Consider the following 22,385-nt stretch of genomic DNA (forward strand, 5'->3'; position numbering starts at 1 on the left):
TTTTGATTTATACCGCCGCTTCTCAGTTCAAATGTTGCAAACTTCAAAATAAAGTTTCTTCAGGTCGAGTTCCTTGCTAGAACGTATCCGAAAATTAAAATCCTGAAGGTGCGATCTAACGCTTACTAGCCAATGTTTGCTTTACTCGCTTTAATTAGGATTTCTGTTCAAGGTCTGCCTGTGTGAAGTTACAAGTCGAAGAGAATTACAGCAACATGCGCTGCTGCACTGCTCAACTCAGTTAAGCCTTCGAGGTGGTGTGTGTGGGACAGAAAAAGTAGCTTAACTTTAAAGGTAGGTGTGGGTTTGCCCCTCTCTCCCTGGAACCTGGGCAGAGCTTGTGAAGGCAACGAATGACATCACAGCGCACATCGAATAAGGTGCATTAAAAGTGTCCTGCTACAAGAAGAGAAAGCTACAGAGATATGCCACTCGCAGGTACAAAACTTCAAATCTGCGGCGATACATCATGCTGAAATCACCCCTAGAAAATGCCAACTTTTTATCCAAGCTATTATTCTGGTAAGAATATCATGTTAAGTTTTTGGGACATTTCTTTCTTTATTTTATTGATTTTAGATACTTGGCTTTACTGAATGGATTTTGTCAAATCATTAGCGGAATGAAACGGCGTCTTTAAGTGAACATGTCTAACAGATCTGTCCTTCAGATAAAGTAAACGATTCCGAATAAAGCAGCTTGGAAATGCTCTCTTTAGAAATGTCATTCAGAAGCTAAAATATACAGCGTATGCGTGCAGGTAGATCTCAAACGATACAGCACTTAAGAAAAGCACGAACAAGTGCAAGAAAAGTTACACATGCGTGTGCAAAGTAAAGATAAAAACTGTCAAATATTTAGAGCCTGTCATTATTTTTGATGATTGATACTAATCAAAGGCATTTGAACACCTGAAAGTTTTTTGATTACATTCCAGCAGTGCAGGCGCTAATGTTACTCACATAGTCACCATCACCCGTCCGTATACCTGTAGACATGTACTATTAATAACTGATTAATAGGAGGGGCGATTAGGCAATCATGGGAGCTGTAGGTGTGTCCGCCTTCTGCAAAACGGAACTTAACACTGCAAATACAGTGGCCGTGTAGTTTAAAAGAATGCTTATTTAGCTGCTTGTTGAAACATAAAAAAAAATAAAAACTGCCACCATTAAGTACACATTTCTTTTATGTTTTCATTTTTATTTTTATTCATCAAGCAGACATCTACTAAATGGCAGAATATATTTTCAGCCATACTTTAAGATCTTATTTCAAGGAACGATGTGAAAGTAATATCAGCCCTAAGAGTTTTTAGAAACGTTCTGCAAATAGCCCTGAAGAGGCATGATTAGTTTAAAAAAAGTAACTCGAATTAAGACTTGTGATTAGTAAACATCCTTTTGGCTTTAGTTTTAATAGATATATTTGGGGGGGGGGGGGGGGGGGGGGCTTTTGTTATTACTGCAATAGTTCAATTTTTAAATAAAATCTATCTATCTATCTATCTATCTATCTATCTATCTATCTATCATTTTGAGCCTGTATTGTGTATGACATGTACAGTGTTTATGACCATTCAGATTTCAAAGCCTACAGTACAAATGCTCAGTACACAGCATGACAATAAGCTTGGACCTGAACTTCAACTTCTGGATGAAACACTGTAACATACTGTATATTGCAGCTCCTAAGAAACATATAATTTTTAGCAAAAGTTTTTTTTGACATACATTCTCTATAAAAGGTGCTGTGTAAAATGTATCTTTTCTTAACAACCAAAAAAATGCAGGAGCAGTTCGTGTATTGTGCTATTTTATTATTTCAGGATTGTGTGGGAGGAAAATGGATTACAGAAAATGTTACTTAGTCAAAAAAATTCATCTTATGTATAGCAGTACAAATGAGTCCTTAAAGGAGTGCCTAAGAGGCACCATCTAAATTATTTTCTTATTTTTAATTTTAAATTAGGTATGGGATCCTAAATAAAGCTAAAACAAATAGGTCACAGTTTCATTAATTTCAGGCAATGCACACCGTTCACAGTTTGAACTTGGTGTTTAATTTGTGGATTTTCCTGATTTCCCTTATTGAGGTAAACAGGGCAATATGTCTTTACATTTGTTTGTTACTCCCTTTTTATCTTTATTTATATTTAATTACATAGCCCACAAAACATATGCTTATTTTTACAAGTGTTTATGTATATTACAGTAGTGAAAGGAATTTTTTGCTTTAAGTATAGTGTTTTAAATTATGGGGCAAGCTAGATTTTGGATATTTGCCAAAAAAGGAGGGTACTTTAATAATAAGTAATTTGTTACAAATTTGGTGCCATTTGTTTTTCTTTAAGCTAAAAGCCATATTTGCCACTGAATACTTTGGTTAGTTTGGCATGATAGCGACACAGTGAGCTGCGTTTTCACAGTTTCCAGTAGATGGGCTCAAATCCTGGCATGGTCACTGTCAGTATGGAGCTTGCATGTTCTTTCTGTATCTGTGGGTTTTGCTCCTGGTAGAGCATAAGAACAAAAGAAATTTGACAAATGAGAGGAGACCTTAAAGTCCATCAAGCCATTTTATTTAGCTAGTAGCTAAGCTGACCCAAAATCTCAGACAGATTCTTTTTGAAGTACCTAGGGTTAGATATTCGAGTTTCCTGCCACATCCCTAATACATTCAAGTCATAAGTTAATTGGTGACTGTACTGTAAATTGTGAGTGCAACTCTAAAGCATTTAGTTACAGCATGGATGACAGAAGTTATGATGTGTTTTTTGCACTCTTATTTCTTCCTTGTGGCTTTGTGTTTGGTCACCGACATGAAGCAGAGTCTGAGCTGCACAAACATAACCCATAAAAATCTTCAGAGGCAAAGATCCCATTAAGTGCTAGTTGTCCTCGGCAATGCCTGTAATATTTCTGGATAGCTTTTCTCTTTGTGACAACAGTTCAGTGTTAAAGCCTTTGAATGGAGTCATTTAATGTGGGCACTACAGGGCCGAGCTGCTTGATTATACAGCATTACCCCAGTTTTCTGGCCCAAAAGGCACTCTTTGGCAGTCATGGAACCTAAAGGCTAACCTCTTTTAGGTGGCTATTATTCATTTTCAATCTTCCCTTGATATGGACAGTTCCAATTGTGGAGTGTTGCATTGCCACTCGTGGCTAAGGAGCTTATTGAGGTAAACATGGGTGATTACATCAAATGAAGGGACATTTGATTACATTTGTGGTACATGGTAAAGCTAAAAACAATCCTTTTAAGAAGAGTAGCTGTGCTTCTCACTGCACATATTTAGAACTTTTTTTATCCACACATTTTAATAATCTATCACCTTCCCTGTTTTCTCTTCACTCAGTACTTTCTTTATATTTATACGAGGGGGGTTCGCCCCCTGCTCACTTTGCTCGCCACTTCGCGTCTCTGCTGCTCGCATTGTTAAGAGGGGGACTGAATGCACCCCAGGGAGACGTGGTCGCTCCTCCGAAACCTCCTCTTAAATGGTGATACAATGGGAAACAAATACAGTTTATTTTTTATCTCCTCTTTGCTTGATCAGTTGCTGGCTTGCTGTTGCTGCTGCCACTTGATCTGCATCTCGCACAGCGTTTCGAACATTTAAAAGCCTGTACAGAAGTTGTCTTTGTCATCTACTCTTTGTCTTTTATTTCCAGCCCCAGGCGTGGTTAAATCTCTTGGCACAAAGTCTTGTCTTGTGGGACGTGAGTTCTTGATATTTTAGTTTATAATTTAAAAACAGAATAAGAATCTGAAAATCTAACAACATCACATTAAAGTTTGACAAATTATGAAAAGAATGATACCAAACATACTGTATATATGTAGGTTTTAAAATAAGCCCATTTAAAGCATGACAAAAAGTGACATAAAAACGTCACAAAAAATCGTTGCACAAAATTGTTGCACTTTTAGGCTTAGGATTTTATATATAGAGAGTAGATAATGTCCATTGCTGTGATTTCCCTGCACACAATTGACAAAAGGTGCACCTCTCTTGGTCTGTCATTAATCCACAGATCAGCACAAGTGAGTTGTTTTTTTTATTTTTGCACAGAGGATACAAGATCTTTAATTGAATGTACTCGTGCATTCTTAGAAATGATGTCAATACACAGAACATATATTTAGGAACTAATAACACACATGGCTTACAGTTCACTCATGTAACACCATCATAACTATGCATGGATGACTGCACTTTAACCCTTTAACAGGGAAGTAAACAGGAACACGTGGTGGGGTCAGGATTGCTGAAGAGTTCCAGCTCCTCCATATGCCATGAATAAAGTAGAGGGTGATTAGTTTTATACTCCACAGATCCAAGAGAGTAACTGGAATGGGCCACCATCACTGCCTATCTTAATCCCTGCTCTGTGATGTATTCTGCTCAGCTTACAGATATTCATATCTCTTAAAGGAAAACAAGATAGGAGCTACAGTACATAAAATGTTAGTGTTAATGGTTTTTTTTTGCTAATATGGTAACGTTTGAATGTTATGATTTGTTTGCAGCTGGCCTTCACCTATCCTGAGAAAAGGATACAAACAAAAATTGAAAATATCGGATATTTACCAGATTCCTTCCTGCGATTCTGCTGATAATCTATCTGAAATGTTAGAACGGTAAGCATAATTTATTAAATTATTTTTTTATGGAAGGATCACTAACTATAAAGCCTGAAGACAATTAATTCATATCTATAGCTGCACTCTGTTTATTATTATTTTTATTGTTATGTTATTGTATAAAACTTGAAGACAATGTACTCTACTTTTTATTAATTTTTTTAATACATTCACAAATTAACAGAGCAATTGTCCTCATAAGAAAATGTAAAATTAGAACCTGACCATATAACACTTTTTTATTTAATACTAGACAAAGAGCCCGTTTCGTCAATGTAAGATTAAACGGGCACGAGTTTGTGACAGCAGTGTATGAAGAACAAATGATAAGCAATGAAGAAGTTGTTTTGTAATGATTGTAGTCCGCTTTACTCATTACTGTACAGGCTTGTACTGTTAGTTGATGAATTGTCCAGGCCTATAGTATAATATTGAATGATGAATGTTCCAGTACAATATGGAATAGTAATAAGTAGGTGTATTGAATGAATGCGTAATTGAATCAGAATGCGTAATTAAGCCTCGAGCTGTATTTGAAATCGCCCTTCAAGCCTCTAGAGCTTTAATCGAAGTCACCTTTCTCTTTAAATTTTTGCGGCCGTAAATCTGCCACCTGCCGCGATGTTGGGGTTGGATGTCGGTCTCGTAAGGTTTTTTGGGCAGCTGCGCAGAAGGCGACTGCGCATTCGGCTTCGGACGTGCGCAGAAGGCGACTGAGCATTCGGCTTCGGACGGACGTGAGTGAGGAAGCAGGCGAATTATGTATTAAGATTAGCAAAAGTGAGAAAGGACAGAATGATGATGCAGTGGATGTCCTCTCCTTAGGCATTTGGTTGTTCTCTAAGTGTTCTCTGACATTGCCAAAGACATATATGTTACTTTAATTGGTAATTCTAAACTGGCTCTATGTGAGTGTGTATTTGCCTGAGTATGAGAGCATAATGACAAAAAGAAAACATGTTTTCAGAAAAGTCTGCAACATTTTTAAAAATCAAAAACAGAAATCCCTCCTTCATGTACATATTCTGACCCCTAATTCAGCATGCCTTAGAAGCTCGTTTGGCAGCAATTATAGCTTTGAGTCTTCTTGGGTAAGTCTCTGTAACTTTTGTACACCTGGATTTGGGCAGTTTATCCCATTTTTCCTGGCAGATCCTCTCAAGCTCCATTAGATTGGATGTGAAGCATCTATAAACCAAGATCTTCAAGTCCCTCCACAGATGTTTTGTGCGGTTTAAGTCTGGACTTTGGCTTTGCCACTAAAGGACAGTCAGTGACTTGCATTGTTTTGACTGTATGCTTTGGGGCATTGTCATGCTGAAAGGTGAACTGTCACCCCAGTCTGAAGTTAATGCTGAAGCACTGCTGAGCTGTTTTTTTCAAAGACTTCTCTGTATTTGGCCGTATTCATTTTACCTTCAGTTCTGAACAATCTCCCTGCCACTGAGAAGCTCCTCTATAGTATGATGATGTTACTTCACTGTAAGGATAGTATAAGGGGCTTGGTGATCAGTGCCTGGCCTCTGTTAGACATACTGTTTGGAGTTCAATTTTAGTCTCATCAGACCAAAAAATCTTTTCCCCATGCTCTCAGAGCCCTTTAATCTGTCATATGATTTTACTCAAGATTGTCTTCCATCTAGCCACTATACCACAAACACCTAGATGATGGAGTGTTTCTGAGATGGACGTCCTTCAGCAGAAAACATCTGAAGCTCTGTTAGAGTGACCATTGGGTTTTTGGTCACCTTTCTGTCCAAGGCTCTTCTTGCCCAGTTACTCAGTTTGGCTAGATAGCCAAATCTTAGAAGAGTTCCAAACATCTTCCATTTCACAATTATTGAGGCCACTGTGTTTTTTGGGAATATTCAGAGCTTTGGAAATGGCTTTTTACTTTTTTCCCGATCTGTTGATCTATTTGATTGTGGAGGTCCACTGGGAGTTTTTTGGTCTTTATCCCTTGGTTTTTGTTCTGAGCTGCAGTGTGAATTGTGGAACATCATATACACTGGTATGTGCCTTACTAAAGTATACCTAATCAATTCAATTTGCCACAGGATAATTCAAATAAAGTCCTAGGCACATCTCAAAGATAATTAAAGCAAACAGGATGCACCTTACCAAAAAATTGGAGTTCCACAGCAAATGGTCGGAATACTTATATGAATGATGGATTTCAGTTTTTGATTTTTAATAAATTTACAATTATGGGTTATTGAGTGTAGACAGATGGGCAAACATAGCAAATTTATCAATTTAAAATGAAATCTAAAACACAATGAAGTGTGCAGAGGGATTTGAATACTATATATACGTACTCAGGGTTTATTAGATACACCTGTTGAACTGCTTGCTAATGCAAATATCTTATCAGCCAATCTCATGTCAACAACTCAGTGCATTTAAGCATGTAGATGTTGTCAAGACAACCTGCTGATGTTTAAACCGAGCATCAGAATGGGGAAGAAAGGTGATTTAAGTGACTTTGAACTTGGCATTGTTGATGGTGCCAGACGGGCTGGTCTGAGTATTTCAGAAACTGCTGATCTACAGGGATTTTCACACACAACCATTTTTAGGGTTGGTCCAAAAAGGAAAAATATCCAGTGAGTGTCAGTTCTCTAGGTGAAAATGCCTTGTTGATCCCAGTGTTCAGATGAGAATGGCCAGACTGATTTGAGCTGATAGAAAGACAACAGTAACACAAATAACCACTCATTACAACAGAGCTATGCAGAAGAGCATCTCTGATTGCACAACATGTTGAACCATCACCACTACAACAGCAACATTTACTTATATAGCACATTTTCATACAAATAATGTACCTCAAAGTGCTTTACAAAATGAAATAAAAGGAAGCTAATGTAAAACATAAACAAACAAGATTAAACAATAATATTATACAGTATGTGACAAAGAAAATAAAAGCATGAACTGTTGATATAGGGCAGAATGGATTCATGCTTTCATTTGTTTGATGCCAAATTCTGACCCTGCCATCCAAATGTTGCAGCACAAACTGATACTCACCAGACCAGGCAACATTTTTCCAATCTTCTGTCATCCAAATTTGGTGAGTCCATGTGAATTGTAGCCTCAGTTGCCCGTTCTTAGCTGACAGGAGTGCCACCTAGTATAGTCTCCAACTGCTGTAACCCATCTGCTTCAATGTTTGAGCTTCAACAGGTCGTCTTGACAATGTCTACCTGCCTAAATGCATTAAGTTACTGACATGTGATTAGCTGATTAGATATTTGTGTTAACAAGCAGTTGAGCAGGTGTACCTAATAAAGTGGCCGGTGAATATAAACAGACACACTTACACACACTCACACTGGATTCAGGAAATATTTATATATTTATATATATATATACTGTATATATGTATTCTATATGTAAGAATGGACGCTGTATAGCTCCTGACTCGACACAGATTGGACATGGGAGGCACGTGTAAAATAAACAGACTTTTATTTTTCTTCGTCTGTGGGCTATGCCTTCCCCATACCCACAGACACAACACAGTCCCAAGCACACAAGTAACAAAGCACTTCTCTTTCCTCTCTGGCACCACCACTCCTCCCAGGCAACCTTGTCCTCCTCCACCTGACTCTGGCCGCTGAGTGGTGGTCGCTGGCTGCTTTTTATTGGGTACCTGGAAGTGCTCCAGGTGGTTGATTATCGACATCCGGCTGCACTTCCGGGTAAAGGTGAAACCGGTACGCAAAAGGGGCCAGCCGCACATGTTGCAACACCACCTGGCTGCGCCTGTGGAACCCCGCACAGAACTGCAACCCCCATGAAGTCCTGGGGGAGTCCGAGGCACCGCTGCAACCCAGGGAGGCTGCCATCTAGCGTCCAGGGGGAGATACTGGGTTTCCCACCCTTGTCAACCTGGCAAATGTGGTGAAGGGGCATCTCGGCCCTAGCCATCCTTCACTCTATATATATATATATATGAACTAGCATAGCAAAATGCCCATTCTTAAATTAAAACAGGCTTAATGGTACAACAGTAAGTCTGTCTGTTTCAATCGTGCCATGCATTTATGACCCTCTGATCACCAGGTATGCTAGCTCTTACTGTTATACAGTATTTCAGCTAGGATTCCTCCCTTGGCTGGAGTTCAGTTCCTTGTTTTAAGTCCTTTTTGTCCATTTTTAAATTAGTTATGAATGTAGTGAAATGTCAAGCAAAATGACACCTTTTATTGGCTAACTAAAAAGATTACAATATGCAAGCTTTCGAAGCAACTCTTATGTTAATGCTACTTTTCTGCGGTGGGCTGGCGCCCTGCCTGGAGATTGTTCCTGCCTTGTGCCCTGTGCTGGCTGGGATTGGCTCCAGCAGGCCCCCGTGACCCTGTGTTAGGATATAGCGGGTTGGAAAATGACTGACTGACTGACTGACTAATGCTACTTTTGTTGTTTATTTACATTATTCCTTGTTTTTGGTTTAATCTGTAAGGCCTGTCACATTACACAACTCTTTGTCATTGGGTATGTAAGATTTTTCAAATGCAGTTAGTGATCTTGTCATTTTATACATACTGTATATATACACAAATAGTTGTGTGTATCTACATGTATTTTATGAGAAAGCATTATGTTGTTTAAAGCACAGAAAAAATATGTTAGTAGTATTTAATCCTCTCCTGAAAACACTGTGCTGGAAAAAACAGGGTTTCTGAAAGAATTCAAGACTAAGTGAGTGTGAATATGTGCATGTACATATACTGCAGTAGACAGATGGTACCCACTTAACAGTCAGCAGGCATCAGCACTGCATTATTTGGTGTTAGATAGATAGATAGATAGATAGATAGATAGATAGATAGATAGATAGATAGATAGATAGATAGATAGATAGATAGATAGATAGATAGATAGATAGATAGATAGATAGATAGATAGATAGATAGAGTAGATAGATACAACACTACAACTTCACTTGTCCCCTGGGGGAGATGAAGGGATGAAGCAATAAACCACTTATCTATTGATTTTATAATTTACTTATCGAGATTAGGGTCATGAGACACTGGTGTATATCCCAACAACACTTGGTGCCAGTCTTCTGAGCACACTTACACACATATCCACTTTAAGTAAACCAGTTTAGATTTGTCAATTGACAAAATGGAGTACCTGGAAAATACAGAGATGGTACAAACGCCACGCAGGTATGGGATTCAAACCTAGAACGCTGGGGCTGTGATACCACAATGCTAACTATTCTGGCAACATACCATGCACTTGGACTTGAAACAAATGAAATTTGATGTCCACTTAAGTAAACCCTGGTGTTGCCAATTTTTCCAAAATAAAATCAATGATTAACAAAACAGACCATTCTTACTCCCACCTAATACAATTCAGCAGAGAGACAAGGCCGAAACCAGCCCTAGACAAGACACAAATTTATCACAAGGCCTAGTCATGCACAAACCTCCCCTCACAAAATGCCACTTTTTAATTGCTAGATAACCCAAGAGGCTTGTTTGTGGGGATGTGAGAGGAACATTGGAATGAATGGAGAAAAATGCATGCTGAAACAGAAGAAAACAAGTAGCTATGGGGTTCAAACCCAGCATACTGGATACACTGTCACCACTGTGCCAGCTGTAATGAGTAACTTTAAGTTTGCATTTTCACAATTTATTAAAAGTTTAACAATGTTATTACACATAATAATTTGCGTGTAGTATAGGTGAATGCAAGTTTTTAACTAAAAGATTGCAGCTTGTCACTTAAATTGAGTTTGACTGGCTGTTAAATGATGACTCCAGCTGGGACAAATGAACTATTTTATATTTTATTTCAGAACTTGAAGTAATTCTTCATATATAACCTGTATGACCCATATTTCCTTTAGCATTTATGTAAGACCCATCTAGGATGTGTTGGAATCTAAATAATTAACCTCAGAGTTAACATTTGCAGTGCACCATGGAATACATGTGTCCCTGTTATAAGTTATTTTGTATGAGATTTGTAAAAGCAGTGCTAATGTTTGTGATGTGCCATCTGATAGAATGATAAATGCAATGCATTTTACATCTAAAAACATTTGTGATGTGCCATGTATTGGAATGACAGAGACAGAGCAACCGGACAGACACACAGACACTTATCCTTTTATTCAGATGGATGTCTATATACTTTGTAATGTCTTTTGCTCTTACTTGATACAAAGATTGTATACATATTTTATATTGTACATGTTTAATATTCATATTACATTCACGTTGTTTTATCTGTTTATGTTTGAATGTGTAGTTTTCTGTTTCTGTTGCATTTTATACATTTCACACTCTAGTATTAATTTGTGTGTGTAGATGTGCACTTCATAAGAATAAATGGAATTGAATTGAATTTTACACAGCGTATCTCTAAAAAAAAGTGTTTTGATAAATCTGTCAAGTTGCCTCTGGAATCTGTACTTACCGTATTTGTATGAAAAGCATTGACCATGACACATGCAATCATGGCCTTCACTCATCATTGTTAGTTATTAAATTTTTGTTACCCGTTTGATTTTTCCAGAATTCTACAGTATCTGGACTTCTTTTACAGTATGTGCCTCTTATTACTGCAGTTGTATTTAGTGTGCTACAAAGGGTAGTAAAACCATGAGAGATAAAAGACTTTCTACTCTTTCTTATCTACATTGCTTGAAATCATTTACCCGTGGGATTACTTAAATTAGTATGTTTGCAAGGTCCAAAGAAAGGGACTATATTATACTGTTCTTGTTTACTCTGCCATAAAAGTGACATTAAGATTAATCACCAATGTTGGAGAAAAGTTCTTTCAACACAGTGGAACAACATGCTTGCATGAAGGATAAGTTGACGTTGAGGGAGCCTGGTTCTCACCGTTCACTACAGTAGGTTTTATAATACATCAGTTATTCTATTCAGGTGGAAAGCCAGCAGCCTATAAACCCAGTTGTGCATTGACAGAGAAGGAAAGCATAGGGGCATATCTCCAGAATCTGCAGACAGCTGAAGCAGCCAACACCTAAATCAGTTGCATCCTTGGGTGAATTTGTATTGGAGCACTTCTTCTCAACATCTCTGTGTTAGTCAAACAATTATTATATTGCACTGAAAGATCCCAGCCTCATAAGTAGAATTAATTTGCCTGCCCTGGTATATGTGACTGCAATAGATGCTGACAACATAGTACAGGACGGAAGGTCCTGGATTCAATAAGCAGTGAAGCAAAATGACACCTTTGATTGCCTAACTGAACAGATAGCTGGTCAATTTGACTACAGACCCACATCATAAGGAAAACTCATCAAAAACTTCAAGAGACTTTGATGGACAGTCATCTCATCAAAAGATCTTAACTATATGTTGTTCTCTACTGCTACATGAATCTAAGGTCTGCTAATTTTTGACACTGAAGATGAGCCACTTGAAGGTATGCTGTATATATAAACACGGGGAACTCCAGTTTCTATCCTACAAACCTTCCCTGAAGAAGGGGCCTGAGCACCCTTGAAAGTCTGCATATTGTAATCTGTTCAGTCAGTCAATTAAACGGCTGCTTTGCTTCACTTCACATTACATCTGTAATGGCTAACACATTACATCCTCCTAATACTAGAGTCCTGGGTTCAAACACACCACCTGTTCATTGTCCTTATGGAAATTGCGGGCACTCTCTCTGTCTGGATTTTTCTCAATGAACTCCAGTTTTCCTCCCACATCCCCAAAAAAGTGTTGAATTAATTGGCGATTCCAAAATGCAAAAGGCAGGAACTACTCCTAGATGGGTCCTAGGCCACTACAGGACCCATTCATGCACACATCCATATTCACACTCATCTGAGAGTAACTGATAACACTTTAGTTTAGGTACTGCAAAAATGCATCTGTTACTCATTTACTGTCATGTAACAAGACCTTAACAAAGGATTGTTTCAGTCCTAATAACACTTACAAAGCATCAGTAAAGTGGTTATTCATCTCAGTAATAGGGCCTTCTAAAATAACTTCACTTTGGAATGGTCAGAGGTGGCTCAGGAGAGACATGTTTCTCTCACTATTACGTACTTCAATATAAGACCAGTGAATCTTTCAAATTCACAAGTAATATTAGCAGTGTATCAAAGTCTTTCAGTATGCCACACTAAGAAGAATAAAAGCTTTACTGATGCTTTGTAAGCATACTTTAGACCAATAGGAGCCTTTGTTACATAGCAGAATGTGAGAAAAGTACTATATAAATGTAAAGAGTTATTATTATTATTATTGATTTTGCAGTGCCTAAACTAAAGTGTTTGTTACCAGTTACCCTCACATGAGTGTGAACATGGGTGTGTGCATGAGTGGATCCTGCAGTGGCCTAGGACCCATCTACAAGTAGTTCCTGCCTTGCACTTGGTGCGGCCAGGATAGACTCTAGCCATCACATGACCTTAAATTAGATTGATCGGGTTTTGAAAATGTTATGTAATTCATATCATTCTCAAAGTTCTACTTTGATGCTGTGGTAATTAGTTAATGTGTTAAAAGCAATAGTTGAAATAAAAAACAGTGGATAAGTTGGTCCGGCTAAGAAAATGCTAACTTAAACCTTAGGTTCCTGAGTGGTTATCTGTGCTGAGTTCACCTCAAAGTACATGATGCAACAATTGAATTACAGTGGAACCTCGGTTTGCGAGCATAATTCGTTCCAGAAACATGCTCGTAGTCCAAAGCACTCGTATATCAAAGTGAATTTTCCCATAAGAAATAATGGAAACTCAGATGATTTGTTCCACAACCCAAAACTATTCATATAAAATTGATTAATACAAAATATAAAGTAAAAATACATAAAACAAATTAACCTGCACTTTACCTTTGAAAAGAATCATGGCTGGTGTGAGTGAGTTTCTAAACTCTTGTGGGATTGCACCCAACGGGACGAAACGCGGAAGAGCGTCCCAAAGCAATCTCAGTCTCCCAGCGCTGTAGCAGTTCGCCGTAAAAGCGAATCTGAAAAGATCGCGGACATGCTATAAGCACCTGCCGTCGATGGGTGATACAAGGAACAAGGAACATTATAAATGCGCAGGGCCCTGCCTGACTGCTATGTCTGTGTATAGGAGAGCGGCAGATCCCGCTACAATAAATAACTGCGCTGTTGCTGTTTCAAGCTGAATAAAGCTGATGTTGCTAAAGTACTGAGACTCTACTTCGTGTTTTAGGATGCAAGACGGGGACTCGCACATCACAGCACACACGTGCGTGCGAGCACACACACATACACACGTGTGCGCGCGCACACACAGTCACAATGCTAATGCTGCAGTAAACAGTATACGCTCGTACGGATGTTGACTATATGAGTGAGGCACGCCGACTCAGACGGAGAATAGGAGACGATTGCCCACAATCCCGCAGCGAGAGAGAGAGAAGAACCATCAGCTCAGCTGTGATCACATGACACTCAGCAGACAAAGCGTATACATACTACTCGTACTGCAAGACCTCGCTCGTTTATCAAGTCAAAATTGATTAAAAATTTTTGCTCGTCTTGCAAAACACTCGTAAACCAAGTTACTTGCAAACCGAGGTTCCACTGTATGTTTATTTATTTAACAGATTTTTTATAAATCCAAAAAGTAAGCTTCAAATAGCAAAGGAACAGCATAGAGTCAACAATACAAGCAACAATCCATAGATACTGTTTCAAAGTAAACCTTATGTGCCAGTCAGGAATACATTAGGTATATCACAGGAATAACAAAGGGTCCGTCGATCCATCCATTTCCAAAGTCTGTTCTAGGTTGCAGGGACTGGAGCCTATCCCAGCTGCTCTGGGCACAAGGTAGGAATAAACCCTGACATTATGCCAATCCATCAGAAGACCTCAACTTGAGCTAATTTTACAAAATCTCTAGAAATTAATTCACGATAAACCCTACAATAATATTTAGATATATTTCACTTTTCAAAAAAACAACACATTTTGAAGAACTGAATTCAGTCAGGATGTATTAGTGTGCTGTCTGATCCCTGATGTCTCATAAGAAATGTTTACCTCTTTTTTTTTAAGTGATGTTACTCTGTTTTGCACAGTGTGCTGTCTTTTATTTCAGCAGTAGCTTATTAAACAGAATGTTGAGAATGTTGTTTTTTGTCTTTTCATTTAAAGGAAACAAACACTGTATGACAATTATCTGTATTTGTCCTTTTCTTTTCTAACATTGACCACAGGAGGATCTCCAGAACCCTTACTATTACTTATTATTTTGTATTTGTTCTTGGATCACAGCAGTACTTCTCAAAATCACATTGCATGACCTTTACAAAAGCCAACCTCCTACAGGGTGATATATTGAAGGCCATATTTAAACTGCCAAAAATGTGGTCTAGTGAGAATCTGAACTTTAATTCCACTAATACGTTTTGCTAGCGTGGAATTATTTAGGTCTTTAGGTCTTTGCATGCTGTACTACTAAAAATACTAAAATCTGCCAAATCTCCTGGGTTATACATTGGTTCATGTAAAAATGTCAGAAAGGGGTGCAACGGCCTCACTGGAGAACATGTCTGTTGAGGTTTCTTTTGTTTTTGGCAGAGAATGGGATAGAGAACTTGCAACATCAAAGAAAAACCCAAAGCTAATCAACGCACTAAGAAGATGTTTTTTCAAGACGTTTCTCATTTATGGAATCCTTTTGTACTTGGGGGTGAGTCTATCCTGTTTTTTTGAGTTATGAAAGTAAAGGGAAGAGGTGCCATAGTCATTCCAACTTAAATATTTTTCTACTCATATCCGCTGAGTATTGTTCCTAGGAAGTCTTGTAATGGAAAACCTGTATTTTATATTACTCGGTACTTTCCTTTATTTAGTCACATCTAGCAGGGAGTGATTGTCTGTTGTGTTCATAAGAATGACTTCTGAACACTTTGAAGTCCCTCCCCATATGTTGTAAAGCATAACTCATCTTGATGTCTAGTTATGGAATATGCCAAGCTATTTTGGGTTCCCCCTACTTTTGGACCTCTAGGACTCATTTTAAAGGCTACGTTTTGGACCACATTACACTGCAGGAAATTACACTCTTATGGTTAAGAGTAAACCAGTGGGCGTCTTCAGCAAAAATGGTCAGAAGCCACATCAACAGACTCCAGGGGTTCACCCACTAATGGGATACAAGGGGCCAAATTTACCCCTTTTCACAAAACTTTATAATATAGGCACGTGGAGTGTCATATTATGCTATTTTGAGGTTAATGATCATGAATATGATAATATTTTTGATATTTGTTTCTTTAGTGGTGGTCCTAGCCTCACTAACAGCCACACCCATAAGGTTAAAAATGACAAATTTTTGCATGTGGGGTATTGTTGTAGGCTATTTCAAGGTCAGTGATTACAAATATAATGTCATTTTTGATTTTGTTTTGTTCTATTATAATCAAGAAGTTTTAGACTTTAAACATTTAAATTGAAGAACATATTTCAGAATTTCAAATAAGTGACACAACTATTATTATTTATTAAATACTTCTGCCACATGAAGTAAATCATTACATTTCTTACAAACATCCTGAATTAGGACAGCTTATGATAACTTTGACATTTTTTATGTAGGTTTTCTTTTGTTATACATTAAACTAATTCCTTTCTCTCATTTTCTGTTATTGAAATCTGTTAGGAGTAGTTTTACAAAAAAGGTAATAAAATCTTGTCTAGTTTTGTCGAGAAGTGTAGCCAAAACAAAATCTGGTAAAACAGGAATGAGTGAAGAATCATCTCACCTCTGAAGTCGAAAAACAGCATAGTGTGAAAGTCTGAACACTGGCAGCCATGACACACCATCAGACAGGTAGTTAGGAGACACACATTCTAATTGTTTTTCAATTAATAACTCGCAGGTGTACATAACCTAATCCATCCATTCTTGAATGGAGCACGTAATTTTCCCCTTGGGATTAATAAAGTATCTATCTATCTATCTATCTATCTATCTATCTATCTATCTATCTATCTATCTATCTATCTATCTATCTATCTATCTATCTATCTATCTATCTATCTATCTATCTATCTAATGCTTGCACTATACATACAGCTGTAAAAAAAAACAAAAAACCTCCAAAACTGGACATTACGTAAGAGGTTTGTTCACTCTTTTAAAACTGCTCTTGCACAAGCACACACCAAAACAAACTTTAGATAGTGCCTGCTTCTCTCCAAGTTGCAGGCTAGTTTATTTTTATACTCCAACTCATTTCCTGACCTTTAAATCACTGAATTATTACTTTGTGACAGGACCCCTTGTATTCTTCTCTTTAGGGGTCCTCATGATTAACTTGTATGAAAACAATGTGACAATCCAAAGAGCCTAAGGCCATTATATAGTGCCATCACCATAACATCTCAAAAGTCACTTGAGTAGCCTTGGAAAAGTTTTTTAATTGATAATCATTAGAACTATGTAATTATTATTAATGAGTAATTTGTCTTGAATGTTTTAGATATACAGAATTTTAAAATATGTGCAGTTATTATAACCTAAAAGGCCCTTATTATTATTATTATTAATTCGGGACTTGTGAGACTGCAGTAATTCCAATGACCTCCATGATAAAAGTGAACCACAGCGAATGAGGTCATAAAATTCTAGTTCTTTTATTTGCAATGCTTTAATCAGTGCCATCAGTTTGTGCTGCAGCCTTAGTAGATGTCAAACTGTTTATTGTTACTTTTACTGAGTAATGCGGGCAGCACGCTGGTGCAGTCCTTAGAACTGTTGGCTTGCCGCTTGAGAGCCCTGAGTTTGATTCCTAGTCTGGTTACAGGATTTGTACAAGTTTGTTATGTTTGCATGGCATTTATCAGGTAATCCGCTTTTATTCTCCAGTTTATTCACACTTAAAATTAGTTCACTGTATGCGAGTGCAGGGATGAGCACAAATTGAGAGAAGGATAGGTTCTGCTTCCATGGGACTCTGTAATAGTATAAGTGGGTTTAGAAAATAAATGAATGGATGAATGTGATATGTTCGTGATTAGAGCACTGCTTTAGACTGGTGTTCAGCCCAAGTTTAGCTTCTGTCTTAAACACAGGGCCGTTGAGGTAGACTCTGGCTCTCACAAGACTGTAGTTGAAAAAAAACAGAAAGTATTAAAAAATAGTTGGATGGATGGACATATGGCATATAATTAAAGCTGGACGTACATTTAATTTAATTAAGTAAACATGTGAAAAGTTTTCGCGACAAGAGGTGATTTTGCCCAACATAGCTTGTTTATCTAATATGTTCAAACTAAGGTTGAGCCAGGGTGTGAAGGTTTCCAGGATTCTTCTTAAATGGAACAGATTAGTAGTGTACCTTTGGTGTGAGTAAAAGTGCTGTCAGTGAGTCAAAATATAATATTTTCACATACCATAAATTGCAAATTGAAACAGCAATTTCTCTCAACTCTCATAATAGCTCTTCTTCCAAACCACAGTGAAATTGTGAACAAGATAATATCAGAAACCCATCTTTGGGTTTGGCTTCCCCCATTTAATGAATCTGCTTTCTAGAAGGTTCTTCCCTCCAGGTCACTTTAGCTTGACTTATCATTATATCGCAATATATTTTTGGAACACAAAGTCTCAGGCAGCTGAGAAACAAATATTAAAAGGAAGTAAGTGCACAAATGTCTATAAAAGCAGTAGCTAGCTGCTCTAATCCAAGCAATTGAGATTTCAACAGCATGTTAAATCAAATGTGTGAATTATGCTGGGGTCTGATGATTTAGCACGATGGTATGCCATAAATTCTCTTTCCATGAATTCTGCATTACAGTTTAACTTGGCCATATAACATAAAGGTGTCAGTGATCACATGTCAGTGTTTTCCCACAGGTGTCTTTTGTTGTCTTAACCCCAGTAGAATACGAAGAGATGTCTTTAAGGAACTCACCATATTCATCTGAAGCCTAACAGACTGGACATGACAACCAAAAAACTCCACTTTACAAATGCAGTTTCAGTCCTCTGTGTGCCTTGGTTTCACTGGCAACTTCAGTGTGGGGTCTGTTTGGCCTGGGAAACAATTTTTCATAGTTTAGCTAGAAGGCCTCAGTATATTTATCTTCTCTTTCTTCTCCCACAATACTGTCCAATACAACCCTGAACTGAATTAAGCAGGTTTTAGAACATACAGTATATTGTACATACAGTATGCAAATTAATATACTCAGTAAGATCACTTTGAGTACATGCTGTGCAACAGTGTTTCGGCCTCTATATTCAATAACAAGCGCTCATAACATTAATAATGATAGGCATGGAGAGGGTTTCTCTGGAGGATTTGGTGTACCATTTCTTTAACAAATATTTAAAATAACAATAGTATCTTTGACACACCTGAAAATACCATTTGCTTTGAGACCTTCAGTTTGGAGCAAAATCCAAGCAATCCACTAGAACAAAGTCTAGAGACTAAAGAGACAGCCTCTAGTAGACCAAGGCTGGGAGCAGCACAGGACTCCATCAGTATAGATATGTCTGCTAGTCAGGCCGAGAGCAGAAGGAATAGTATGGGAAACATGAGCTCTAAGTGTCACTCACTAGACGTGGTCATTTAAGAATACTTGGAAATGCTGCTCTGCTTTATTCAGTGGTGTACAGAAAGTGATCAGATTGACATCAGTTACATTGTGCTTGTTCTTTGTTAATAATTAAGTACTGTGTAAAAATTATTTGGATAAAAAAAATGTAAAATGCCATTTTTTGGCCCTGAAAATAAACAATTCACATTTGGTACATTGGTGTGTTCCTGATTTCACAGACGGACTCTGATCCATCCATCCATTCATCTTTTTCAATCTGCTCATTGCATTTTAGGGATGTCTACAGCATAACATGCAAGGCAAGGAGCAATACTGGATGGGATGACAGTCTATTGTTGGGCACAATCACTCATTTTTTGGTCCTATAAATGACAATTTAATTAGCATTTTATGTACCTTTTTGGCATGAGGGAGAAAATGACAGTAACCAGGATGAGATTTAAAACTAGGCCCTTGAAACTGTTATGCAGCAGCTGCACTACCAACTGTGTCATAATAATAACAAATTAATATTATGACATTTACAAATTTCTGTTCAAATTTATATAGGGTGATGTTGTGTCTGTTATTGTTTCATTTTTTTCAAAATAAATCAACAAAAATTTGAAGTATACACATCAAGGACTTGCATGAGAGAATGAAGCTCTCCCCAGAAAACAAAATATATTTGTGGGGGGCCTGGGCAAGGGTCTTCTTAATGTATGGGCACAACCCCAGGAGCATAGGGGCCCACAATGTTTCTGATGCCTATGTATGTTTCTGTTTTACTATCAAAACAGGACCCCAGTACACTACTTTGCCCGGGGACCTATGATGCTGGTAAGACAGCCCTGGGTAATTTGATTCCCCTTCATAGAAAAAATAATGAAGACATATTAACACCAAAGACACTGACACGTGGTGCTGATGACTTTTACATTACTTTAAATGGTTCACTTATTTCAGATTTGCAGGGCCCAGGCTGTCTCTCAGGTTTACCAGTCATATCTGTATGCTTTCTTAAGCTTTTGGTGAAGAGTATACAGCCAAAACATTATGTCTTTAAACTTCTTTCCTTTCAGTGTGGAAATAACCTTTAACCTTTTGTGGGGAACAGCCCGGACACAGACAGGCAGACATGATGATTTTACCACTCACGTGTTTATTTATATTATATACAGTGCACATACCCAGTGCCTCGGCACCAATCACCCCTTTAAGTCCTGGCCACCACACAATGCCTTATCAGTCTCTGGTTCACCTCCACTCCTCTCCACCAAGCTTCGTCCTCTTCCACCCGACTCTCACTCTTGACTGGAGGGAGGCGGCCCCTTTTATTCTCCCCGGAAGGACTCCAGGTGGATCCTGAGGGCTCATAGCCACACCCCTGTGTGGCGGAAGCTCCCATGGTGAAGCCGGAAGTCCACCGGGTGTCTTCAAATCTCTTCCCCCCAGTACTTCCCGGTGTGGCGGAAGTACTGAGGGCCAACACTCCCAAGGCATTGGGGCGCCCCCTGGCAGTGACCACGGGCCCCTACAGGGTTGAGCTTCCAAGCTCCGTACCCGTGGTCCCCAAAGCCACCAGGGAGGACGCCCTCTCGTGTCCTGGAGGAGGCACAAGCCCTCCTCCACTCCTCCTGGGCGTCTCGGCCAGGCATGGACGCCTGCCGGGCACCACACTTTTTATACTACTATTGCTTACAGAGTAGGTGTACCGAGCATAAGAATATTAGAACATTAGAACACTCCAGACGAGAACAGGCCATTCAGCCCAACAAAGCGCGCCAGTCCTATCCACTTATTTCTTCCAAAAGAACATCAAGTCAAGTTTTAAAACTCCCCAACGTCTTACTGTCTACCACACTACCTGGTAGCTTATTCCAAGTGTTTATTGTTCTTTGTGTAAAAAAAACTTCCTAATGTTTGTGCGAAATTTACTCTTAACAAGTTTCCAACTGTGTCCACGTGTTCTTAATGAACTCATTTTAAAATAACAGTCTTGATCCACTGTACTGATTCCCTTCATAATTTTAAACACTTCAATCATGTCACCTCTTAATTTTCTTTTGTTTAAACTATATAGACTCAGCTCTTTTAATCTTTCCTCATAATTCAACCCCTGTAGCCTTGGAATCAGCCTAGTTGTTCTTCTCTGGACCTTTTCTAGCGCTGCTATGTTCTTTTTGTAGCCTGGAGACCAAAACTGCACACAGTACTCCAGATGAGGCCTCACCAGTGCATTATAAAGGTTGGGCAGAACCTCCTTGGACTTGCACTCCACACATTGTGCTATATAACCAAACATTCTGTTAGCCTTCTTAATGGCTTCTGAACACTGCTGGGAAGTCGATAGCTTAGAGTCCACTATGACTCCTAAATCCTTCTCATAAGGTGTACTCTCGATTTTCAGACAGCCTATTGTGTATTCAAACCTCACATTTTTACTTCCTATGTGCAATACTTTAGTTACATTTACTGACATTAAATTTCATCTGCCACAAATCTGCCCAAGCCTGTATGCTATCCAAGTCCTTCTGTAATGATATAACGGATTCCAAATTATCTGCTAATCCACATATCTTGGTATCATCTGCAAACTTAACCAGCTTATTACTTATATTACTCTCTAAATCATTTATATATATTAAAAATAGCAGCGACCCTAGCACTGACCCCTGTGGAACACCACTCTTAACATCGGCCAGTTCTGATGAGGTTCCTCACATCATCACCCTCTGCTTCCTGTGTCTGAGTCAATTCTGCACCCATCTAAAAACATCACCCTGAACTCCCACTTCTTTTAATTTGATGCCCAACCTCTCATGTGGTGCCTTATAAAATGTTTTCTGAAAGTCCAGATAAACAATATCATATGCTCCACTTTGATCGTATCCTTTTGTTGCCTCCTCATAGAATTCCAGCATGTTAGTAAAACACGACCTCCCTCTTCTGAACCCATGCTGACTGTTCAGAAAAACTCCTGTCCTTGGCAGGTGTTGCTCGATCTTATCCTTAATAATTCCTTCCATTAATTTTCCTGCGATGCATGTTAAGCTTACTGGCCTATAGTCGCTTGGATCTGCCCTGTCACCCTTTTTATATAATGGGATGATATTTGCCATTTTCCAGTCCTTCGGAATCTCTCCAGTGCACAGTGACTTCCTAAAAATATGTGT

At 38.4% G+C, this 22,385-nt stretch overlaps 1 protein-coding gene across 1 annotated transcript in view; it reads left to right on the top strand.

The window, feature by feature from the left end:
* Positions 1 to 436: 436 nt before the first annotated feature.
* Positions 437 to 22,385, top strand: part of cftr (CF transmembrane conductance regulator) — a 136,565-nt gene continuing 114,616 nt past the window's right edge. Inside the window, exons 1-3 of the mRNA XM_051935924.1 lie at positions 437 to 522; positions 4,537 to 4,647; positions 15,235 to 15,346. Of these exons, the coding sequence (XP_051791884.1) occupies positions 470 to 522; positions 4,537 to 4,647; positions 15,235 to 15,346 (276 nt within the window). The 5' untranslated portion in view covers positions 437 to 469. The remainder of the gene's footprint in view (positions 523 to 4,536; positions 4,648 to 15,234; positions 15,347 to 22,385) is intronic.

Source organism: Erpetoichthys calabaricus, chromosome 1 (genome assembly GCF_900747795.2).
Source record: "Erpetoichthys calabaricus chromosome 1, fErpCal1.3, whole genome shotgun sequence".
NCBI classification, from domain to species: domain Eukaryota; kingdom Metazoa; phylum Chordata; class Cladistia; order Polypteriformes; family Polypteridae; genus Erpetoichthys; species Erpetoichthys calabaricus.